The sequence below is a fragment of the Gamsiella multidivaricata genome (genome assembly GCF_025024155.1).
Source record: "Gamsiella multidivaricata strain RSA 2152 chromosome Unknown BC939scaffold_109, whole genome shotgun sequence".
Lineage (NCBI taxonomy): Eukaryota > Fungi > Mortierellomycota > Mortierellomycetes > Mortierellales > Mortierellaceae > Gamsiella > Gamsiella multidivaricata.
Window position 1 is genome coordinate 78290 of NW_026251817.1, and position 18491 is coordinate 96780.

The 18491-nt window shown below is 49.1% G+C and overlaps 7 protein-coding genes across 7 annotated transcripts; 3 read left to right on the top strand and 4 right to left on the bottom strand.

The window, feature by feature from the left end:
* Window positions 1-63: 63 nt before the first annotated feature.
* On the bottom strand, window positions 64-2664 carry BC939DRAFT_533187 (uncharacterized protein). The gene is made up of 2 exons (XM_051561689.1): window positions 1532-2664; window positions 64-1445 (listed from the first exon to the last, which is right to left on the bottom strand). The coding sequence occupies exons 1-2, from the start codon at window positions 2433-2435 to the stop codon at window positions 196-198; spliced, it is 2154 nt and encodes a 717-aa protein (XP_051406983.1). The 5' UTR covers window positions 2436-2664; the 3' UTR covers window positions 64-195.
* A 1320-nt stretch (window positions 2665-3984) lies between these two features.
* Window positions 3985-5830, top strand: BC939DRAFT_510066 (phosphatase 2C-like domain-containing protein; the record flags this gene model as incomplete). The annotated part of the gene is made up of 8 exons (XM_051561089.1): window positions 3985-4087; window positions 4190-4273; window positions 4368-4499; window positions 4600-4676; window positions 4778-4862; window positions 4946-5086; window positions 5178-5243; window positions 5330-5830. The coding sequence occupies 8 exons, from the start codon at window positions 3985-3987 to the stop codon at window positions 5683-5685; spliced, it is 1044 nt and encodes a 347-aa protein (XP_051406984.1). The 3' UTR covers window positions 5686-5830.
* A 145-nt stretch (window positions 5831-5975) lies between these two features.
* On the bottom strand, window positions 5976-6972 carry BC939DRAFT_507880 (S-adenosyl-L-methionine-dependent methyltransferase; the record flags this gene model as incomplete). The annotated part of the gene is made up of 2 exons (XM_051560938.1): window positions 5976-6443; window positions 6553-6972. 2 exons carry the CDS (start codon window positions 6970-6972, stop codon window positions 5976-5978), a joined length of 888 nt encoding a protein of 295 aa, XP_051406985.1.
* Window positions 6973-7515: 543 nt separating this feature from the next.
* Window positions 7516-10053, top strand: BC939DRAFT_485357 (SART-1 protein; the record flags this gene model as incomplete). Its single annotated transcript, XM_051559307.1, has 6 exons — window positions 7516-7550; window positions 7669-8450; window positions 8547-8611; window positions 8722-8938; window positions 9033-9376; window positions 9460-10053. The coding sequence occupies 6 exons, from the start codon at window positions 7516-7518 to the stop codon at window positions 10051-10053; spliced, it is 2037 nt and encodes a 678-aa protein (XP_051406986.1).
* Window positions 10054-10562: 509 nt separating this feature from the next.
* BC939DRAFT_467551 (uncharacterized protein) lies at window positions 10563-12436 on the top strand. Its single transcript, XM_051557797.1, has 7 exons — window positions 10563-10803; window positions 10904-11089; window positions 11189-11221; window positions 11551-11668; window positions 11751-11871; window positions 11964-12201; window positions 12299-12436. Exons 1-7 carry the CDS (start codon window positions 10651-10653, stop codon window positions 12308-12310), a joined length of 861 nt encoding a protein of 286 aa, XP_051406987.1. The 5' UTR covers window positions 10563-10650; the 3' UTR covers window positions 12311-12436.
* Window positions 12437-12989: 553 nt separating this feature from the next.
* On the bottom strand, window positions 12990-13742 carry BC939DRAFT_467554 (uncharacterized protein). Its single transcript, XM_051557798.1, has one exon. It carries the CDS (start codon window positions 13701-13703, stop codon window positions 13347-13349), a length of 357 nt encoding a protein of 118 aa, XP_051406988.1. The 5' UTR covers window positions 13704-13742; the 3' UTR covers window positions 12990-13346.
* A 16-nt stretch (window positions 13743-13758) lies between these two features.
* On the bottom strand, window positions 13759-14698 carry BC939DRAFT_403266 (putative adipose-regulatory protein-domain-containing protein; the record flags this gene model as incomplete). Its single annotated transcript, XM_051552725.1, has 4 exons — window positions 13759-13995; window positions 14096-14239; window positions 14391-14427; window positions 14553-14698. Coding segments are annotated over 4 exons (564 nt in total), but the record flags the coding sequence as incomplete, so codon positions are not given.
* Between the last annotated feature and the right edge of the window lie 3793 nt (window positions 14699-18491).

The window sequence follows — 18491 nt, forward strand, 5'->3', positions numbered from 1 at the left end:
TTCCTCTCATGTCGATCAGAACAACAAATCCTATCACTTCGCAAAGCAAAGGCCGTTACACCGGAGAGATTAAAAATGTTAATTAGGGGCACTACGGAAAGAGATTTTGGAGCTGTGCTGATCTCTGGGAGGGGATGCTGTAGTATACACGTGCATGTTTGCAATTTGGTTCATGAGGTTGGCAGAAGGCGAATCCTATCGGATAAGTGATGAACCCGCCGTGTCACTACCGTGCGCAGAGTCCGGCATTGAGTACGTTGCCGAAAATGCAGGCGAAGACATGTAGGGGCTTTGATAGGTGCCTCCGTATTGAGTGAATGATGTGGATGAGGTTCTGGTGTACGGGCGAATATCGAGAGAGGAGTCCCGCTGGGTATGCGGAGTACCGAGCAATGTTTGGGAACTGCCGTCGAGACTCGCTCGTAGGGTCCTGAGGTTCTCAAGGTCTTCCAAGGTTGATGGCTCTAGAGGCTCGGGAGCAGAGACAATGTCTGTGAGTTCCTGCTTCGCGATACCATATGAGCCCATTCCGTACAATGGGCGTCCAGGGACACTGACTACAGTCTGGTAATGCGACGGCGACCTCGATATGTCGCCGCTCGAAGCATCTTCGTTAATTGTGCTGGACGGCGGGTACTCTTGAGGAGCATGCGGAATGCGCGTCGCTGTAGCTGCCTGCGTCGCAAATTCGTCCATGATCGACTCTGCCTTGGCGTAGGGGTTCTGAATTTGACTGTAGTTTTGTTCGCTGGGGAGTCCGTTCGAGTACTTCAGTAGGCTATGCGTCCCGGTTTCAGCGTGGGGGTATCCGGCCAGCAGCGGATGCGCAAAAGCGACTACGGGAGTGGTACCGCTGCTTGGGTTGCTATCACCATTGCGGCTGACCCTATGCTCCTTTTGCAACATGTCCTCGCTCTTCAACACCATGCCTTTGGTTTGCCGCTCCTCCTCCTCATGCATGCGCATCCGTCGTCTTCTCCTGATAAACCAGATTCCAATTACGATGAGCAGTACCAATGCAACGCCCCCAGCAATCACTCCAATCATCAATGAATTGGACTTCTTTGGGGTGTAAATGTCGACGGTGTCGCCCCATTGTTGAGATCCACCATTCCAGACACCGACAGATTGGTCCAGATAGTCGAGCGGAGGAGATTCCTGTGGGGCACTGAAGTCCAGACTTTTGAGCCCGCCATGCAGAAATATCTGCTGTCCTTGTCCGATGACTGTCGCGCCGCGGAACATTGTGTTTCTAGGTCCTCCTGTGATCCCAGACAGCATTGTCGCCACGTTTTGGTTCTTATCAAAGACCACAATCTGCTGCTGTGTGCTCGACCCACCACCGTTTCCAGGGAAGATGTCGAGTTGCGAAGGTGATACTGGATATGCAGCGGACCCCCTTGTTATCTTTGGAAGTGAACCCATGTTTCCAAACATGACTACCACTATTTGGTTCATGAATTTGTGAAACTGATTAGATTCTTGATAACCGTTTGCTATGATTTTCTATGCTTCTTCCATATGCGCTTACCGTTTGATGGCGCTTGCTGAACAGGAAAAGACGTAATTGCATCCCAGTCCTGGACCTGGCCCGTTACTAATGTCGAGTAACCTCCTATGATGAACGCTCGCCCGTTGCCGTAATTCTTTTTAGGCTCATTTTTATCCTGTCCCAAGATGGCAAGTGTATAGTGTCGGAAACCAGCCGGCGGCAGCAAGGTTCCTCCGCCTGGGATGGCGCCCCAGCCGCTCAAGGCCCCCGTGGTGCCTGGAGGGGTTGTTTGAGATGTCCCAATTGCGAGCGTGACCAGCCATGTATTCGTGTCCAGATAGTACGGCTGAGGTTGGCTGTTCCATGTGAGAGTGCAGACGACGAGGGCCGTAAATCCGTCCGCCAGGATCCTTGACTGAATGTAGACTGGGTTCAGGAACATGTTCGAGGATACATTTGGGCCGAATATGATGGACGAGGCCGGTGTGGCAGTGTCGCTCCAGGAAGATGTACCGATGTTGTAGACAAGCAATTGGAAACCCCCGCCTACTACGATAATACGCCCATCATCTGTTGCAAAACAGTCGATCCACGAAGGTGTAGATGTTGGAGTCTGGCTTGAATAGGTCATCGTAAGGTTTGTGATTTGAATGGGTACAGGAGAATCTGGCAGGTCAAGCCAAGGGAATGTTTCTGGGTCTGCAGTGGAAGCTGCGGTCAGGGGTAATTTGAGGGACGTAAATGCAGCATAGCCGTCGGAGGTCGGTGCAGTGCCTCCTAGGAAATAAAGGGTGTTTTTATGTTCAACCACGCAATGACCCGCACGTGGCCCTGGTCCTTTGGACTGAGCATGGGTATGGAAATGGGGCGTAAAGGCGAGGATGGCTGAGAATATGAATAGTTTCGTTACTCCCTCCCGGATACTGGGGATACGACAGAGCATTGACGATACTAAAGCAGTATGACCAGTGTGAGGAGAGTGTAATTAATGGAGAATAGTTTTGGAAATGAGCAGGATAAGATGCGTATGAGAAGAAGGGGCCTTAGGGGATGGCGGAGATGGATGGAATAGTGGATGGAGCCGGGGACGGGAAAAAGAGAAGGAGAGAAGTCGAAGGACAGGAGAAAGAAAAAGCGACAGGAACGAGAGAAGATTGAGAGCATAGTCTACTTTGAATGTGACCAGCCGAGAACAGAAAGCTGGAAGGGCGAATGGCGGTCAATGGGTCGGCGCAGTGCACAAGGGAGGGGGTGAGTGGCCAAAAGAGAGCAAACAGCGCGGCGTGTACCACGCTCGAGGATGTCTTTCGAAAACAAACAACAAAACATTTTGTCCGTGGAAAGAAACACAGTGCTCTTCGGTGGAGGGTGGGGAGAGACGCATTCCGTCTTTCTCGTGGACTCTTTGTCCTCTTGTACTAGTGTAATGCGGACGTGTACTTGACAGGGCCCATGCTAGGGCTGCAGAACAAGGCCAGGGCCAAAGCATAGAAATCTACGCGCGTGTAAGAAGCGCCAAAACGCGTCATGACGCGCCTTAAGGTGGTACTTCAGCGCGTAGAGGGGAGTTCAGAATGTCGGAGCGCGAAAGTTGGGCCGTGTCTGGGCTATGGCACAGATTGAGTGGACTGACTGACAGCAGTGACGATGACCGCGTGTTGTGCTGTAATACTGTAGCCTACTGTAGACTATCGCAGGTACGGTTGATGTGACATCAAAAGAGCGAGATTTGCACGCGATCGCTCATTGGTTCCTTGCTTGTTTCACAGGTCTCGCCACTACATCTCGGCTCAGTCCATCTGACTTTCCTCATCCCACACTCTTCCCCTTCTCCCTCTCTCTCTCTCCCTCTCTCTCCCTCTCTCTCTCCCCACCTCTGTTTCTTCTGTTAGAGCCCTCTACCGCGCCAGGACTCATGTAAGGACACCGGACACTCTCATATAAGATGCTGGTCGCTTGTCGCCTGCCTCTGGAATCAGATCGCACCTTCCTGTGCACAGGACGCTTTCTTGCTCTGCGGCAGAGGGCTTGCTACTCAGGACGAGCAACCACCAGCCTGGAAGTTCAGTTCAGTACAGTTCAGTCAATCAGTCGACGATTAGTCTCCTGCCGCTTGTAACTCGGCAGTCAATAAAACGATTTGCAGCTTATCAAGCGGTGGATCGTGGATGTCATGGCACACCTCTGTTTTCAGACCCCTTCCTTTTGTCCGTTTGACCGTTGCGGTTTACCACTGAAACACAATCCTGAGTGGGATTTTTGGACTTTACTACTTTTGGCCACCAGGCTGGTTTGGCCCTGAGAACGCGCCTCATCCCAACCCCTTTCTTCATTCTGATTCACGAGGAATCATCGCCCAGAGATGCTGCCTACAGCTAGAAGTTGGGCCTGTCGTACTAATCGTCGTTGATTTCCTCCGTTACCTTCACCAGACCAGCTCCACTACTACCTTTCCAAATACCTATCCCTTTGTACGTTACGCCTGATAATCGATGGGTCAGACACTTTCCGCACCCATTACGGATAAGCACTCAAGTGCTGGCCACGATGGACGCTTTGCCTACGGAGCCTCGGCTATGCAAGGATGGCGAATCAGTAAGGGTCTTCGCTTATTTGAGCTGCACATTGTGGTAATCGGCCACTAGTGTCATGCAATTGCTAATATTGGCGTATATGGTCGTCATTTCATCGAAATAGCCATGGAGGACGCTCACACAACCTTGCTGGAGGTAGAGGATGCCAAGGGAACCGCGTTTTTTGCCGTATATGATGGCCATGGAGGTTAGTCATGTGGTCACAGTTATTAAAGTGAAAGTTGACGCTTCAATGTGTCAGAAAGAGCAATACACTTAACTGACTCTTTGATTGTGCGCAGGCGCAAATGTGGCCAAATACAGCGGCGAGGGACTACACAAAAGGATCATTGCTGACCATGCGTTTTCCAAGGGAGATTATAAGACGGCCATCAAAAACGGGTTTCTAGAGATGGACAGGGCGCTTCGCCATGGTAATGAAAAGCAACATCAAAAGTTCGACATGATCATTAACAACGCCATCTTTCAAGTCGACATGACATACTGACAACTTCTTTCCCTTATCTTTCATAGATCCTGAATATGGCGGCGACTCTTCAGGATGTACAGCTATAACGGCTACTATCACGGATAAAAACATCCTCTTTGTGGTAACGTCTCGTCAAGGATGCGATTTTGCAAACAATGACTCTGAACCAGAACTACAACTCATTTGTCAACATGGACTCGACACCATTCTAAATGACTCTAGGGAAACGCCGGTGACTCTCGAGCGGTCCTTTGTAGTGATGGAGCCGGTATTGCTCTGTCGAACGATCATAAACCTGTGAACAAAGGTAAGGAAACTGAAATTGCAGGCTTTCACTTACTGGGAGTGCTCTGAGTGAACTGACCGACTAATTTTGCGGCCATCTCATAGAGGAATCCAGAAGAATCGTCGCTGCAGGAGGATTTGTAGAGTCTGGTAGAGTTAACGGTAGTCTTGCGCTCTCTCGTGCATTGGGCGATTTTGAATTCAAGATGAACTCCACTTTGGGGCCGGAAGATCAGATCGTCACCGGTATGCGAAACGGAGTGTATTTTGTGTAGGAAACCAATCAATGAGCTGTCAGGACATACTTATTGACTATTGAATGCCGTTGCCACATTAGCCAACCCTGTTATCACGGAACACCCCTTGACTGACGTTGACGAATTCTTGGTTCTTGCTTGCGATGGTATGGCTTGCTGCCTTTGAGCTCAAGCATTATGCCTTTGTATCTAGCCTTTTGACTAATGGTATTGCTACTAAAATACACAATAGGCATCTGGGACTGTATGAGCTCGCAGGAGGTGGTCACCTTTGTCCGCAAGGGAATCGCCGACAAAATTCCTCTTAATACGATTTGCGAGATGACCATGGATCATTGTTTAGCATCCGACAGCGACATGAGCTACATTGGCTGCGACAACATGACCATGCTTATTATCGCCTTCTTGAATGGAAGGACGGTCGAGGAATGGTACGAGAATATCAGCAACCGTGTCGCTGTACGACTCGGACCCGCCGATCCATCAATCTCCAGACCTAACGGAGATGAGGATTCCGAGGCCGCAGCTGATGAATACTCTACTACATCGGAGCAAAAGACGGAAGAGACGACAGCAGTCGCAGAGTAACCTTACCAGGGTCACTCTCAGGCATCTTTTTATTTTAGGCATCGCGTCCATCTGAAACGCATTCAGGTTTATTTTCTTCTCGACTGTGCAAGCAAACAAGCAAGCACCCATTCATGCATTTGAAACATGTACCTTTTGTGCCTTGCCCACCACTATTTTACAAGTATTCCAACCTGTATTCATATCAGCATTTGGCAAGCGGATTGTTTCCCTTTTAGGTGCGAGCAGCTTTAAAGATTGATAATAAATTAGGTGGTTCGCTCGTTCGCCACACCTTTCCGTCTATGGTTCTATGCCAGCAAGGGCTTCTTGACACAGATCGAATACATCAAGGGCAGCATGGGGCCATCAAAACACCATCGGACGCCTTCCTTGACCTTTTCTGGAGTCATACACTTGTAAATCTTGTAAAAGTTGGAGTAAGGATATTCCTTGAAATGCGAGAGCTGTAGGCCGGTCTCTGCCATGGATCCAATTACATCTGCAAGGCCCCAGCAAAACTCTGTACTTGGGTTGCTGTTTTTGAAGTCCTTGATGCCCTCGGCGTACGTGAGGTTCGGCATGACTTCTCTATCTTCTGTCGATGACAGAGCCACATAGTCGCCGACGCCATCTTCGCTGTGGATGGGCTCTCCGGCGCTCGAGTATGGGTACTCATGGACCATATCTGGGTTGAAGATGTACCCTACGGGGTGAAACTCGACTAGGCAATATCGTCCGCCAGGTTTCAAGATCTTGCTGACACCAGCAGCGTATTTCTATGAGGGGGGGGGGGAAGGAAGGATTGTTGTTCAATACTGGTTAATACGGGTGACAAAGCAAAGCGATGTGTTTGACGGGGTCCGCTGATTCAAAGTTGTCTTTTACCTGCATGCTACTGAGCCAATTGAGGGCGCCATAACTCGCGAAGACGACATCGAATTGATCTGGCTCTGCGGTATTGAAGTATTCGAAAATATCCGATCGGATAAAGGTTGCATCGATGCCAGAGTCCTTTGCGAGCTGGGTTGCGAAATCTACGGCGGTGTCACTGATGTCGATGCCGACAGGGTTTTCTGCACCGAGCGTGGTAACAAGACTGAGGGTATCCTGACCGCAGTTGCACTGGAGGTGGCAGACCGAGAGGCCGGCGAGATTCCCAAGGAGATCCATTTCTTCCCTGAAAAGAGTTGAACCCTTATTCTTGAAGAATAGATGCTGGTCGACCTTGTGGCTGTTGTGAGCAACAATGGCATGGTTCCAGGAGGCACGGTTTCGTTCGTGGGATTCAATGTTGGTTGAGGCCATTGTCGATGGTCTGACGGCGATGGTTGGCTATTGGATATTATGTCAAAAAAGAGGAATGGAACTCCCCCAGGGTTTATATAGGTTGTTTGCTTCTCTCCGAAAATCCGTGCTCCATTGAAGTCCAATGGCCCTTCTAAAAATTGCGCCGCTAAAGTATGACATATTCAGGAACGAGTACCATTGGATCCTTGAGAGCCGGACCGGACTATCGGCCAGTCCAAAGATTTTGAGATCCAACGCTATCGCTGTTGTCCGCTCGTCCAGAATGTTTGGAGTTATGCTGCTGCACCTACACGGTACCAGTTACCGGGTCTGTACACACTTTTTTTTGGTTGGCTGCAAAATCAGGGTCCTTGCGTGGGAAACAACCGCAGATGGATCGATTGGCGGGACTGTCGATTCCATTCTCTTGTTGCAAGGCCTCTGTGCAATTAAAGAAGGTAGATAAGCACCGCGCCACAGCGCCGTTTCAAAGATCACATCCCAACACATCCCTCCATTCAATTCTCTGTCCCAACATCCACACACAGCAACACCAGGAACATGTCTGAGATATCGGCATCCATCCAAGAGACCAAGTACGCTATTTACTCACTTTATCCCATTCGTTCGTTCGTCAGTCGCTGTTTTTGTGTTCAACGATTCCTGGTTCATGTTGGTAACGATATTTTCTATGCTCATTTCTCTGTCACCTAGTGCCATTCGTGCTAAGCTTGGCCTCAAGCCTCTGAAAGAGGGCCCAGAAACAAGCGGCGCCAAGCTTGCTGAAGATAATTTGAAGCGGCAGCGTGAGGAAGAGGCCCAAAAGGCGCGCGAGGATGCGATCAAGAACAAGATCGCAAAGGCCCGCACCAAGCGCGAACTCAGCAAGGTCCTTTCAGGAAAGGGGCTCGGTGAAGCCAGCGACGAAGATGATACAGAGGATGTCTACAAGTGGACCGTAAAGTCCAGGAACAAGGAGAAGGAGCGACGGACAGCTGAGGCAGCGCGGCGGGAAAGGGAACTACAGGAGTTGGACGAGGTTTATCAACAGGAATACGATGAGAATCACCTGGCAGGACTTCGTGTGGGCCACGACATCACAGACTTTCAGGAGGGCGAGGAACGAATTTTGACGCTGAAGGACAGTACAATCCTTGAGAACGAAGAGAATGGCGACGAGCTGATCAACATTCAGATGAGCGAGCGAGAAAGGTTGGAAAAGAACCTAGAGAACAAGAAGAAAAAGAACAGACCTGTTTATTCGGGATACGACGACGACGAATTCTTAATGGGGAAGAAGAAGGGGATCCTGTCACAATATGATGAGGTTTTGGGAACCGAGACTGGAAATGACGGATTCGTCCTTGGAAAGGTCAGCCGACCAAAACGAACAACAGATAGCCAACGTGGATCGACTTCTCAGCAGGCTGGCTTGAGCGCCAAGGAGATCATGAACCAAAAGCTTAAGGAATCAGCGATTGCACTGACATATGACAGTACGTATTGCGCTCTACTAGATACCAATAATATCGATGGTTTTTAGTCTTAATCGCTTACTAACGCACTGGTTTTTATTCTAATTTGTTTCATAGAGACCCAGCAGGCCCAGGATTACTATACCAAAGATGAGGCGGAGGTATCATTTAAGAAATCCAAGGTAAGCAGCGCCGAGGGCTCGATTGGCTTTTCTTCTCGATGATACAATGCAAAAATTGCCGCTGCTGATGATTGCTAATACAATTTCTCTTGCTCCTTTGGCAAACACAGAAAAAGAAAAAGTCAAGATCGAGGAAAACCGATAGCTGGGAAGACGATGAGAATCAGGACGACGACGCTATGCAGGTGGAGAGGTCACAACCCGTTGACATTTCGGAGCTGAACTTTGTTGATGACGAGGATTTGCAGGCATCTCTCACAAAGGCGCGGCGAGCCGCAACTAAAAGGACGCTCAAAACGTTGACGCCGGAGCAGATTGCCAAAAACAGTAAGAACCGCTCGTTGTATGAGACGCATTTGCTATTATTCCAGCATCGTGCCAACTAACCAAGTGTTTCTCGCTTCTTTTTTACTCCTCATAGTTGCTGAAAGCATGACCATGGAGATGGACCAGGACGACACCCAGAAAGGAGGCTTGGTCATTTCAGATGTATCAGAATTCGTCTCCAATCTCTCCTCTTCTGCGGTTCAAATTTCTTCATCCCGTCCAACACCATTGACGAGAGCACGGGAGCAGAGTGCGGAAGCTGGAGATATCGCATCTCTTCCTGTGGAGGAAGGCACAAAGCAGGACTCGGACATGGAGGACGTTAATGGTAGGGATGAGGAAACTGACTCCAGATCTAGGACGAGAGCAGCTTCAGAAGACTCCGTGGACAAGGATGTATCCATGAAGCCATCGTCCGAGGAGGAGCAATCGACAACGGTATGTTACTTCGCATGATTCGATGTGTGTGTGTTTTGATATTCTATTGTTAACATTCAACCTGCTTCTTATTAATACTTTAGGAATCTGTACTTGTTGATGAGCCGCTGGTCAGCAGAGGATTGGGTTCAACTTTAGCCTTACTGAAGCAAAAGGGCGCTTACGAAACGGGATCCGCTGAGCAGGCCGAGAGGGCCAAGGTACAGGCTGAAAGGGCCAAATGGCTTGCGGAGTCGAGACTTCGGGAGGCCAAGCTAGCCAGGGAGATGGTACGAGACAAACAGCGGGACAAGGAGCGGTCGAAAGACAAGAATTATTCCATTCGAGATCGCGAGAGGGACCGCGAGTACGAGAACCAGAGGAGAGAACAGCAGCTCTTGGATGAGCGCGAGGCTCGCATGAAGAACTACAAACCGGATATCAAACTGGAGTACATTGACGAGAGCGGCAACCGTTTGAATACGAAGGAGGCATTCCGTCAGTTGAGTCACGCCTTCCACGGAAAGACTTCTGGCAAGATGAAGACTGAGAAGCGCATGAAGAAACTGGAGGATGAGAAGCGATTGTTGGGCATGAGCAGCACGGACACGCCGCTCAACATGGTATCAGCCTTCCAGGAGCGACAAAAGGCTGCTGGATCCGCTCATATTGTATTAGCCGTTGGAAACCGCAAGTAAGTACTTTTTTTTTCTTTGTGTTTTAATCCGGGCATCTATTCAGCTTCGCCTTGACTGACCCCTCTTGCTATCAACTACGCTCCTCTCTGTGGTTCCAGTGCTGTGCCTTCAAGTTTTACTGCGATGACTATGGGTGGTACGACATCAACGACCGCCACAGGCTCCGTTTCAGGAACGGCATCTACGAGTGGGGCATCTACGAGTGGGGCAACAAAACACCAGTCTACGTTTGCGGCACCCAACCAAGTGACGCAGCCAAACATGTCAATTTCTGGGATGCATGCGCCTAACCGCGAGAAGGTGACCTTTGGGCTGAAGCGCAAGGCTGACCCCGTACCTGGGACAAGTCAGAATGAGTCTGCGACCAAGAAGACCAAGCACGACAGTTAGAACGACGAACGGACCATCGATGTTTTCAGAGCCAATAAAAATTGAAGTGGGCCGGTGACTGGTTTCCTGAGCCAATATCAATTCAACCATAAACCCCCACGCCTCTCATCGTACTTTTTCACCCATCTTGGCCTCCCGCTTCCACTCACCATCTACCTTCCTGCCCTTTTCACTCAGTCTATTTGACAGACCAGTATCTATTTCACGATGGCTGCAAGATTCCTGGACATGGCGCTTGATGATGTCGCTAAATCCCGCGCCGCCAACAACAGAAGCCCTAATCCTCGACGTGGTGGTCGTGGTGCAGGACCAACTGGACGAGACAGCCCTGGTCGCTCCAACCGTTCTTCGCCTTACACTGTAAACGCCGTCTTTTCCTTTTTCTTTTGTTATTTACAACATGAACTGCTGTTTCTATATGTTTTTCGGGACGAAAATTGACGTGTAATATCAATAATAGCGGAACACGCCCGAGGACCGCTGGACGCATGACAAGTTCGATGAGACAGCTCAAAGGAGCTCAGGAGGACGCGGCGGTGACCCCAAGAGGGCAAACGATGGAAATGCCGGAAATGCAGGAAACGCAGGAAACGCAAAGATTGTTGTCGAAAACCTCCACTATGCTGTCACTCTGGAGGATATCAAGGTATATTATGCGGAAGATCGAGCGTGAGGCTATGCTGAAGATGGATGATGGGATTTCGATCGACTGACCATGGACCTTGGGTTCTCTTCTTGCTCTTAGGAACTTTTTGACACGCATGCTGGTCCAGTCAAGGTACTAGCCCTATAGGAGTCGCAAAAACTAACGATGTCATATCTGGGATATGAGAGCAGATCAAGTGTGTTGTGGTTATCGCGCCGACAATCGCAGCTGCAGCGATAACGACGACGAGACGATAATGGGGAGGAAAAAATTTGGCTGAGCTGTGTCTTATTGCTGGAAGACACAAGCACTCAGCCGAGGATATCGCCTCTCTCTACCTCCTTGCCTCGCTGACTGTGTGCCCGAGTATCTCAACCTATCCTTCCCTCGTTCTTTGCTTCTCGTTCCCTGCTTCTCGTTCGATTCTTTGCACCTGAATAATCGACGCAAACAACAATTAGTTTGCAGAGGTCAAGTACGATCTTTCGGGACGATCGACAGGCGTTGCTACGGTTCTATTCAACAATCCAGCGGATGCTGCCACTGCCATCAAAAAGCTTCATGGAATCGCTCTTGATGGTACATGTTTTTTATGTGATTTTATTGCTCTTCTGTTTTCTCTGGTGGAAGCTGATATTCAGCATGATTTGCTTGTTTCCAGGTCAGCCCATGAAGATCGCTTATGCACCGCTTCCTGCGAGTCGCAACCAGCAAGACAAGCGACAGGGTCCTTCTTCGAGAGATGGACCAAAGAGAGATGTGTTCTCACGGTTGGGTTCAAGGTGAGAACCAACAGACTATTCATGTTTTATAGATCGTCAGTTGGTCCTCAAAAACCACAGTTGCTGACCGCCTTGATATGTGTGCGATACAGCGAGGCCGATATTGCTTCGCGACTTGGCAAGTTGAACCCTGTCTCAAAGCCTACAGGTGGTCGCAATCAGGGTTCATCGAACCAGGGATCATCGAACCAGGGATCTTCGAACCAGGGATCGTCGAGCCAGGGACGTAGACAAGGAGGGCAGCGTGGGGGACCACCCAAAGATAGACAGAAGCCTCAGGTCAAGACAGCAGAGGAGTTGGATGCCGAGATGGACACATATATGGGCGATGTAAGCTCAATTGTATTCTTTTTTTCCTACTCAGGAGCTATCTACTTATCAAAATGGACACTAACACTATTGCTTTCTATATTCTAAACCATTACAGGGAACGGCATAAATAACGTATTGACTTGAACCCGTGCCATGGAGACGCTCAGCAGGGATTTACTTTATTTGTCAATAAAAAAAAATTCTGAAAGGACAAATGGATCCAACTTTGTAGTCCTACAACCCAGAGTTGAACTGTTAGTAATACGAGAGCACTGAAACAGCATCCACTCTTCACTTTGGAGGCCCTCGTGGCATCGTCCTCGGATGTCGAGAGCTTGAAGATGACTTTAGTGCCTGTTGAGTGGCGCTGATACTGGTGCTAGCGGCGCTAGGATAGGGAGTAGCTTAGAAAAAAAGCACGAGCTGGTCGTGTCGAGCCTGGGCCTGCAGGACATTCAAGGCTTTCGTATGTCGCCCGAGATCAGAGATAAACGTCAGGTTTTGCATCGTAGCATGGTTCTGTAGGAGAAGGTGGGAATGTGAAGGTGAAGGACTGATAAAGTCAAAAGGTGTGCTTTAGTGAAATAAAGGAGTGGGGAATTGCCAAAAAGCGCGGATTTAATAGGCATCAACGCATGCGTGTATGCACTGCCAAGAAAGCAAGAACGCGAAGCCTTTTCTTGTGTTTCAGCAGGCCTGGATAGATGCGGGGAAATAAGAGGACAAGGAGTGATTGATAGCCTGAGGATAGCATTCATATTAGGGAAGCGTTTTTTTGTCACGTTCAATCCAACTATCGTTGGTGGGTGGGGTTTACACATGTAAAGCGTTGTTAGCACGACGTTCTATTACTAAGCTACACGAGCTAGGATATGTCTGTCGTCCATTACCCGCTACACATAGATATTCTATGAACTGCACCATCGCACAGCACGCAGCAAGTATTCTTGAAATATCATGCAGCAACATTCCAGACGTGTCTCGCACTTAAACATCTGAGATGAACCAAAGACCAATCGAGCGCGTCAAGCTATGCCCAATAGCTCTGCGTTCCTGTACCTCAATGGTCGTTGTGAGACCGACTATCCTGCGGTCCCAGTGGGGGTAGGAGAGCGTGTTTCAGCAGTATTATCTACTTGTTCCAGCGCGCCATCATATCCAAATTAAAAGCCAGTCCCTCCGCTGTCGCGTTGTATTTTTTCATCCGAGGTATCTGTCTCCAACCATCCCGGAAGGCTCTGAAGCTGCGGCGAAAATTGATGGTGCGGTGCTGCCAAAGACTGAGGTTGCGACTGTGGATTGTTGAGCCGTTTCTGATCACGTACAACCGTGAGGGCCTGAGATCGAAACTTTGGACATAACCCCCAGCGTGAGAGAAGACGCCAGGTGATGATGTAAAATACGAGTTCCCAGAAGGTGAAGAAGGGTATCAAGATAATAGGTGTTGAAACCGGGTGATAGTACATGAAGTACCTAGAGGAGGATAATGTTAGTTCACGAACGACACCATTTCCTCCCATTCCGCCGTCTCTCTCTTTTTTTTTTTTTTTTTTTTTTTTAGCAAGGATGAAGGATTTACCGCAGTCCACTGAAATGCGCGTCAATATGGAGTGTCGTCTTGTAGACCTGTAATCTTGGGTCCGATATCTCCACAAACACTTGGACGACCGGGTTCGAGGAGTCCTCAACAAAATCCGTAATCATCGGCACTTTGATCGTCTGGGCTTCTTGACTCCATTGTAAGATAAGAGGTATGGCTCTCCAAGCAGTACGTAAAAATCGCACGGCCATCGACTCGTACTTCACAATTGCCTAAGGACGAACAGCAGCACACAAGGGGGGGGGGGAGGTTTCAGTCATTGAAGTTGATCAACCTAGTTTTTATACAAAAAAAAAAGAAGGGAAGACTTACAGATCGACTGGAGCTCATGATGCTGTTTCCACCAGCGTTCAGTAACTGCACCTTGACCATGAAATTACCCAGCCCAGTATTTATTTCCGAGGTCGGCACCGTCAGAACTACAGATAGATGGTATGCTTGACCATCGCGAAGAAACTAACGCGCGCGTGATAATAAACGAGAAATATGGAAACCACAAATTTTCATTTAAACGCGACATTCATGCTCATGCTATAAAATGTTTAGGGGAGAGCTATACATTCAGTTAGTCTACCTGTGCATGCCGCCCACCATGTGTGAAATCCACGAGCGCCTTTGGTCCTGTTGCTATTGTGTTCGATGTTCTACCCGGATCCAAGGAAAAAGTCAGTCAAAAGCAAAAGACAACGAAACACATCAACAAACATCTTATATTCATCACCCCTCCCCCCTCCCCCCTCCCCCAAAAAAAAGGCAGATAAAGCCTTACCTGGACTGACTGTACTGCAGATAAACGTCTCCAACATGGTCTCGCTGTGGAATATAGATCCAATAGAACACCGTGTACACACAGAAGGATATACCGACTAAGAACCCCACCGCCAGAATCGCAACCAACAATTTGATGACCTTACGCAGCAGAGGCGTTGGAGCATTAAAAACGCACCAACTACGTCAGCAAAAGGCGACGCGATAGAATTTTTTTGGTGAGCATAAGCAAATACATGCAGTAAAAGAATTTCGGCGTGCAATAACAGAATTATGCAGCTTTAGGATATAAATTACACCTACCGATCATTTTTAAATGTGCTTGCGAACACATATATGGTTGAGATGGGGTTTAGGCACTTCCTGGGGCCTGGCTAGTTGCCGATTCCTGCCCTGATGCCGCATTGGCCGCACGCTTGCGCCTTGGAGCTCCTTCTTGTTCTGCAGCCGCGGTTGATGCTGTCCTCTTTCGGGCCACACTGCCCTTGCTGGCGCTGGTGCTGCTAGTACTACTGGTGCTATTGGTGCTGCTAGTGCTACTGTTACCATTGATGCTGCTGCTACTGGTGCTCGCGCTATCGGTTACTGTCTGTGTAGCTTCCATCCAAGGATATCTACCATTCTCATCTACAGGCTGAAGATAGAGTGGCCTCTGTTGCTGAAGCAAGTGCCCTTGAATAACGTTGCAAATATTGTGGCCCGCCATGATATCGCGGTGCATGTATGTCTTGCAAGTCTTGCAATACAGCCGACGTATTTGAACCTGGCCGACAAACTCCTCGCACATCGGACACTTCTTTGACGTGTAGTACTCATTGACGCCCACGACAATATACCCGAGCGCCCTTGCCTAACGGACACAGAACGTAAGGCGCCTCATTAGCGTCATCAGTAGTTTTTTTTTTTTTAAAAAAAAAAAGAAATCGAATGTCTTGCAATGAAGCACTAACCCTTTGAACAAAGTACGATTGGAAGGACTCATGTAACGAGGAAAGTCGTCTCGTGGATGAAAACTTGCCTAGACCAATGCCGATTACAACCTTGTCCTCTTCATCTCGCTGTCTACCAAGCGATCCTCCAACCATATTGAGCAGGCGATCTGCGATGATGTCGAATTCTGCCTCTCTAGCTTTTCTGGCATCCCACTGGTGCTTTTTGAATGTGGCGCTTTTGTTGTAGAACTCGTCGAGCTGCTCCTTGACGCCTGCTAATCCCGCAACGTACTTTTCAACGCTGGCATCCTTTCCGCGAAGGGCTGGTAGCTCGCTTTCGATGTTGCTGATAGATTTTGCTGCGCCTAGCGGGATCGACCGTTTGCGTTCTTCTAACCAACGTCGAAACTTGAATGTTGGTTGGTATACGGCCTTCTGCTTTACAGCTAGGTTGTAAAAGACCTGGGAGCTGCGGGCGGAAGCCTCGGTGTCATTGTCATTGTCAGGTTGTTCGGTACCGACGGCACTGTTCTGTTGATGGAAGCTCCCCTTGGATCTCGGCATACTCGCTCCTGTAACACATGCTTGCTCTGGATTATAACTGTCGTTGCGTGGCTTTCCATTTTCGAGGCTGACGGATTTTTTCATGTCATCTAAGGTCTTCTCAGGCAATAGAGCGCTCGCTCCAACCACAAACGCTTGACCAAGATCGAGACCTAATATCTTGATTTTCTCTGGTTCACAGTCCCAAAGAACTGCGACATCCTGCTTCGTCTTGACAACGTTCCGAACCTCAGTTAGGTAGTAGTCGACTCCACCCACAGTGGACGTAATCCGAGAAGGCAATATGTCCGTGGGATGCCGCCTGTACCGAACCGAGAGAAGCTCCTTCAGCTTGAATGCCGTTAACTGGAGACGAAAGCCATCGGTCCGAATAGATCCGCGAATAACGTAACCGCGTTCCTTATAAGTGCGGGGGTCGAAATCCTCGTTCTGAATGATTCTCAGGTGCTCTTTGATCTCTGCAAGTGAAGGTGTCGCGAGGTTGTTGAATGATTTGCTGATTCCGGGCATGCGACGCTTTTTATGACCCAGTCCTGCGTCGGTGATGAGTGTCGTGAGGAGGTAGCCTGGTGCTTGGTTGGCCAGCCAGTACGACATGTCAGACAACGCAGGACGATAGTCCTTGGCTCCATGAAGACTCTGCAGCTTCGCCTTGAGTGTGTCGCTCTTCCAAAAGATTGAAATCAATTCCAGCTCCGTGAACGCGACGAACGGCTGCGCGGAAGGCGTACACGCCATTAACTTCCGAGGGTTCTTGGTCAGCGGGTTCAGACGGTAAAAGTTCTCGACCGCAGAGACGTCGCCACGAATGTCAATGCATGTCCCAGCCGGCAAGAGCCCTTTGACCAGTTGTTTCTTGAGCTGTTTTAAAGTTGCCGTGTGTAAGGTTCGAGTTAGCGGAATAGAACCTTGTAACCTTGAACCTTGTGTCCCTTGTATGTACATGTACATATGTTGTTCCCCCCTCTCTTTTTTCTCTCTTTCTTTCTCCCCATTTCGCCACAGAATACCTTCACTCTCAGTCATTCATTGTCTATGTCCAACATCGCCACTCCGGCATCCCTTACTCTTTCCTTCTCACATTTACCTTTTTATGGAGTTCCTTGCAGCCTTTTCCGTACAATCGCTTGAGATCAACCGACAGCTGCGCGATTATGCTTCGCAGTATGACTGACCCCGGGTATGGCATTCTCGTGTTGATGATAGCAGCATCTTTTCGTTCCAGTAAGTGTAGCTCCTGCGCTCGATCGATGAACCTCCGCGTGCACTGTATACTCTTCGTTTTGCCGCTAGGGATGATGCCCGAATACACATATGTTGTTAATATCCCAAGGAACCTTTGATGATCGTCCTTATCGACCTCCGAATCTGCGTCTCTATCCTCCTGCTCCTTGTCGATCTCCGAATCTATGTCCTCCTGCTCTTCGCCATCCTTATCACCATCCTTATCATCATCCTTATCACTATCCTTATCACCATCATTGTCCTTATTCGTACCCGGTATGCGCGGGCAGATGAGATCCAACAAATCCCTATCCGTTTCCTTAAAGATGGCTGGATCAGAGACACGCTCGATGAACCGACCAAGGAGCTGTTGGCAAGTGCGTTTTGTATCGGCTGCAAGGCGGATGGCTTCCCGGAGGCATCGGAGTACTTCAGAAGCTTCATCAGGGCTCAAGTCTTCAGCTCTTCTGACATTCGCGGATAAAGTCCCAACATCAAGTGTAACTGTTGGATGCTCCCAGTCAAGAGCACGCGTGAAGTCAGCCTTGTTCATCTCGTCAACTGACTTAACTTTCTTGGCGGTTGCTGGTTCAGGTTGCGTCGTATTCTGTGGAGGAATCACTGGCGCGGACGGTGCCATCGGAGTTGTCTTCCAGGGCTTCCATTGGTATTGTGTCATTGACTCTGGTAAGTCGTGTTGTATCTTGCGAGTCCGCACCTTCATAGAATACCGTGGGCGATGACGAGGTTTTTCTTGCTGTGAAACCGCTTGATGAAGTGTCGAAGACGTGGGCGCTACCGCAGGTTGAGGAAATGTTGAGGGTGAAGGTGCTTCCGTGAGTTGCGTAAGTGTCAAAAGCGGGGGTGTAGCCGCGGGCTGAGGATGTGTCGAAGGCGGATGTTCAGGTCGATCAATTGTGCGGTAGCGGTTGAATGTTTGTGAAGACTTGTGCCTTTGGGATTCATTATCATGCGTCTCACTAGATGCATTGCCATAGTACGTAGACTAGAGTTAGTAATGGACGCATTCAAGCGAAGGCAGAAGAATGAAGACTACAGGAGTAAAATTTTTTACCGTTTCCTGGCTTGAATGTTATCGCGCCGTTCTTTCCCATTGTCAATGCATTCTATTTGCAGACGGCGAAACGTAGACCAAAGTTCCTCGTATTGCAGCATCTGGTGGGACTGAGCTTGCTGCACATGCTGCAATGGTGTCTGCT

Coding starts and splice junctions, on each gene's coding strand:
- BC939DRAFT_533187 (XM_051561689.1), bottom strand. CDS start 2,435: ATGCTCTGTCGTATCCCCAGTATCCGGGAGGGAGTAACGAAACTATTC. Junction 1,446..1,531: donor TCAGCAAGCGCCATCAAACG/GTAAGCGCATAT, acceptor TGAACCAAATAG/TGGTAGTCATGTTTGGAAAC.
- BC939DRAFT_467551 (XM_051557797.1), top strand. CDS start 10,651: ATGGCTGCAAGATTCCTGGACATGGCGCTTGATGATGTCGCTAAATCC. Junction 10,804..10,903: donor ACCGTTCTTCGCCTTACACT/GTAAACGCCGTC, acceptor TATCAATAATAG/CGGAACACGCCCGAGGACCG. Junction 11,872..11,963: donor TTCTCACGGTTGGGTTCAAG/GTGAGAACCAAC, acceptor TGTGCGATACAG/CGAGGCCGATATTGCTTCGC.
- BC939DRAFT_467554 (XM_051557798.1), bottom strand. CDS start 13,703: ATGGGAGGAAATGGTGTCGTTCGTGAACTAACATTATCCTCCTCTAGG.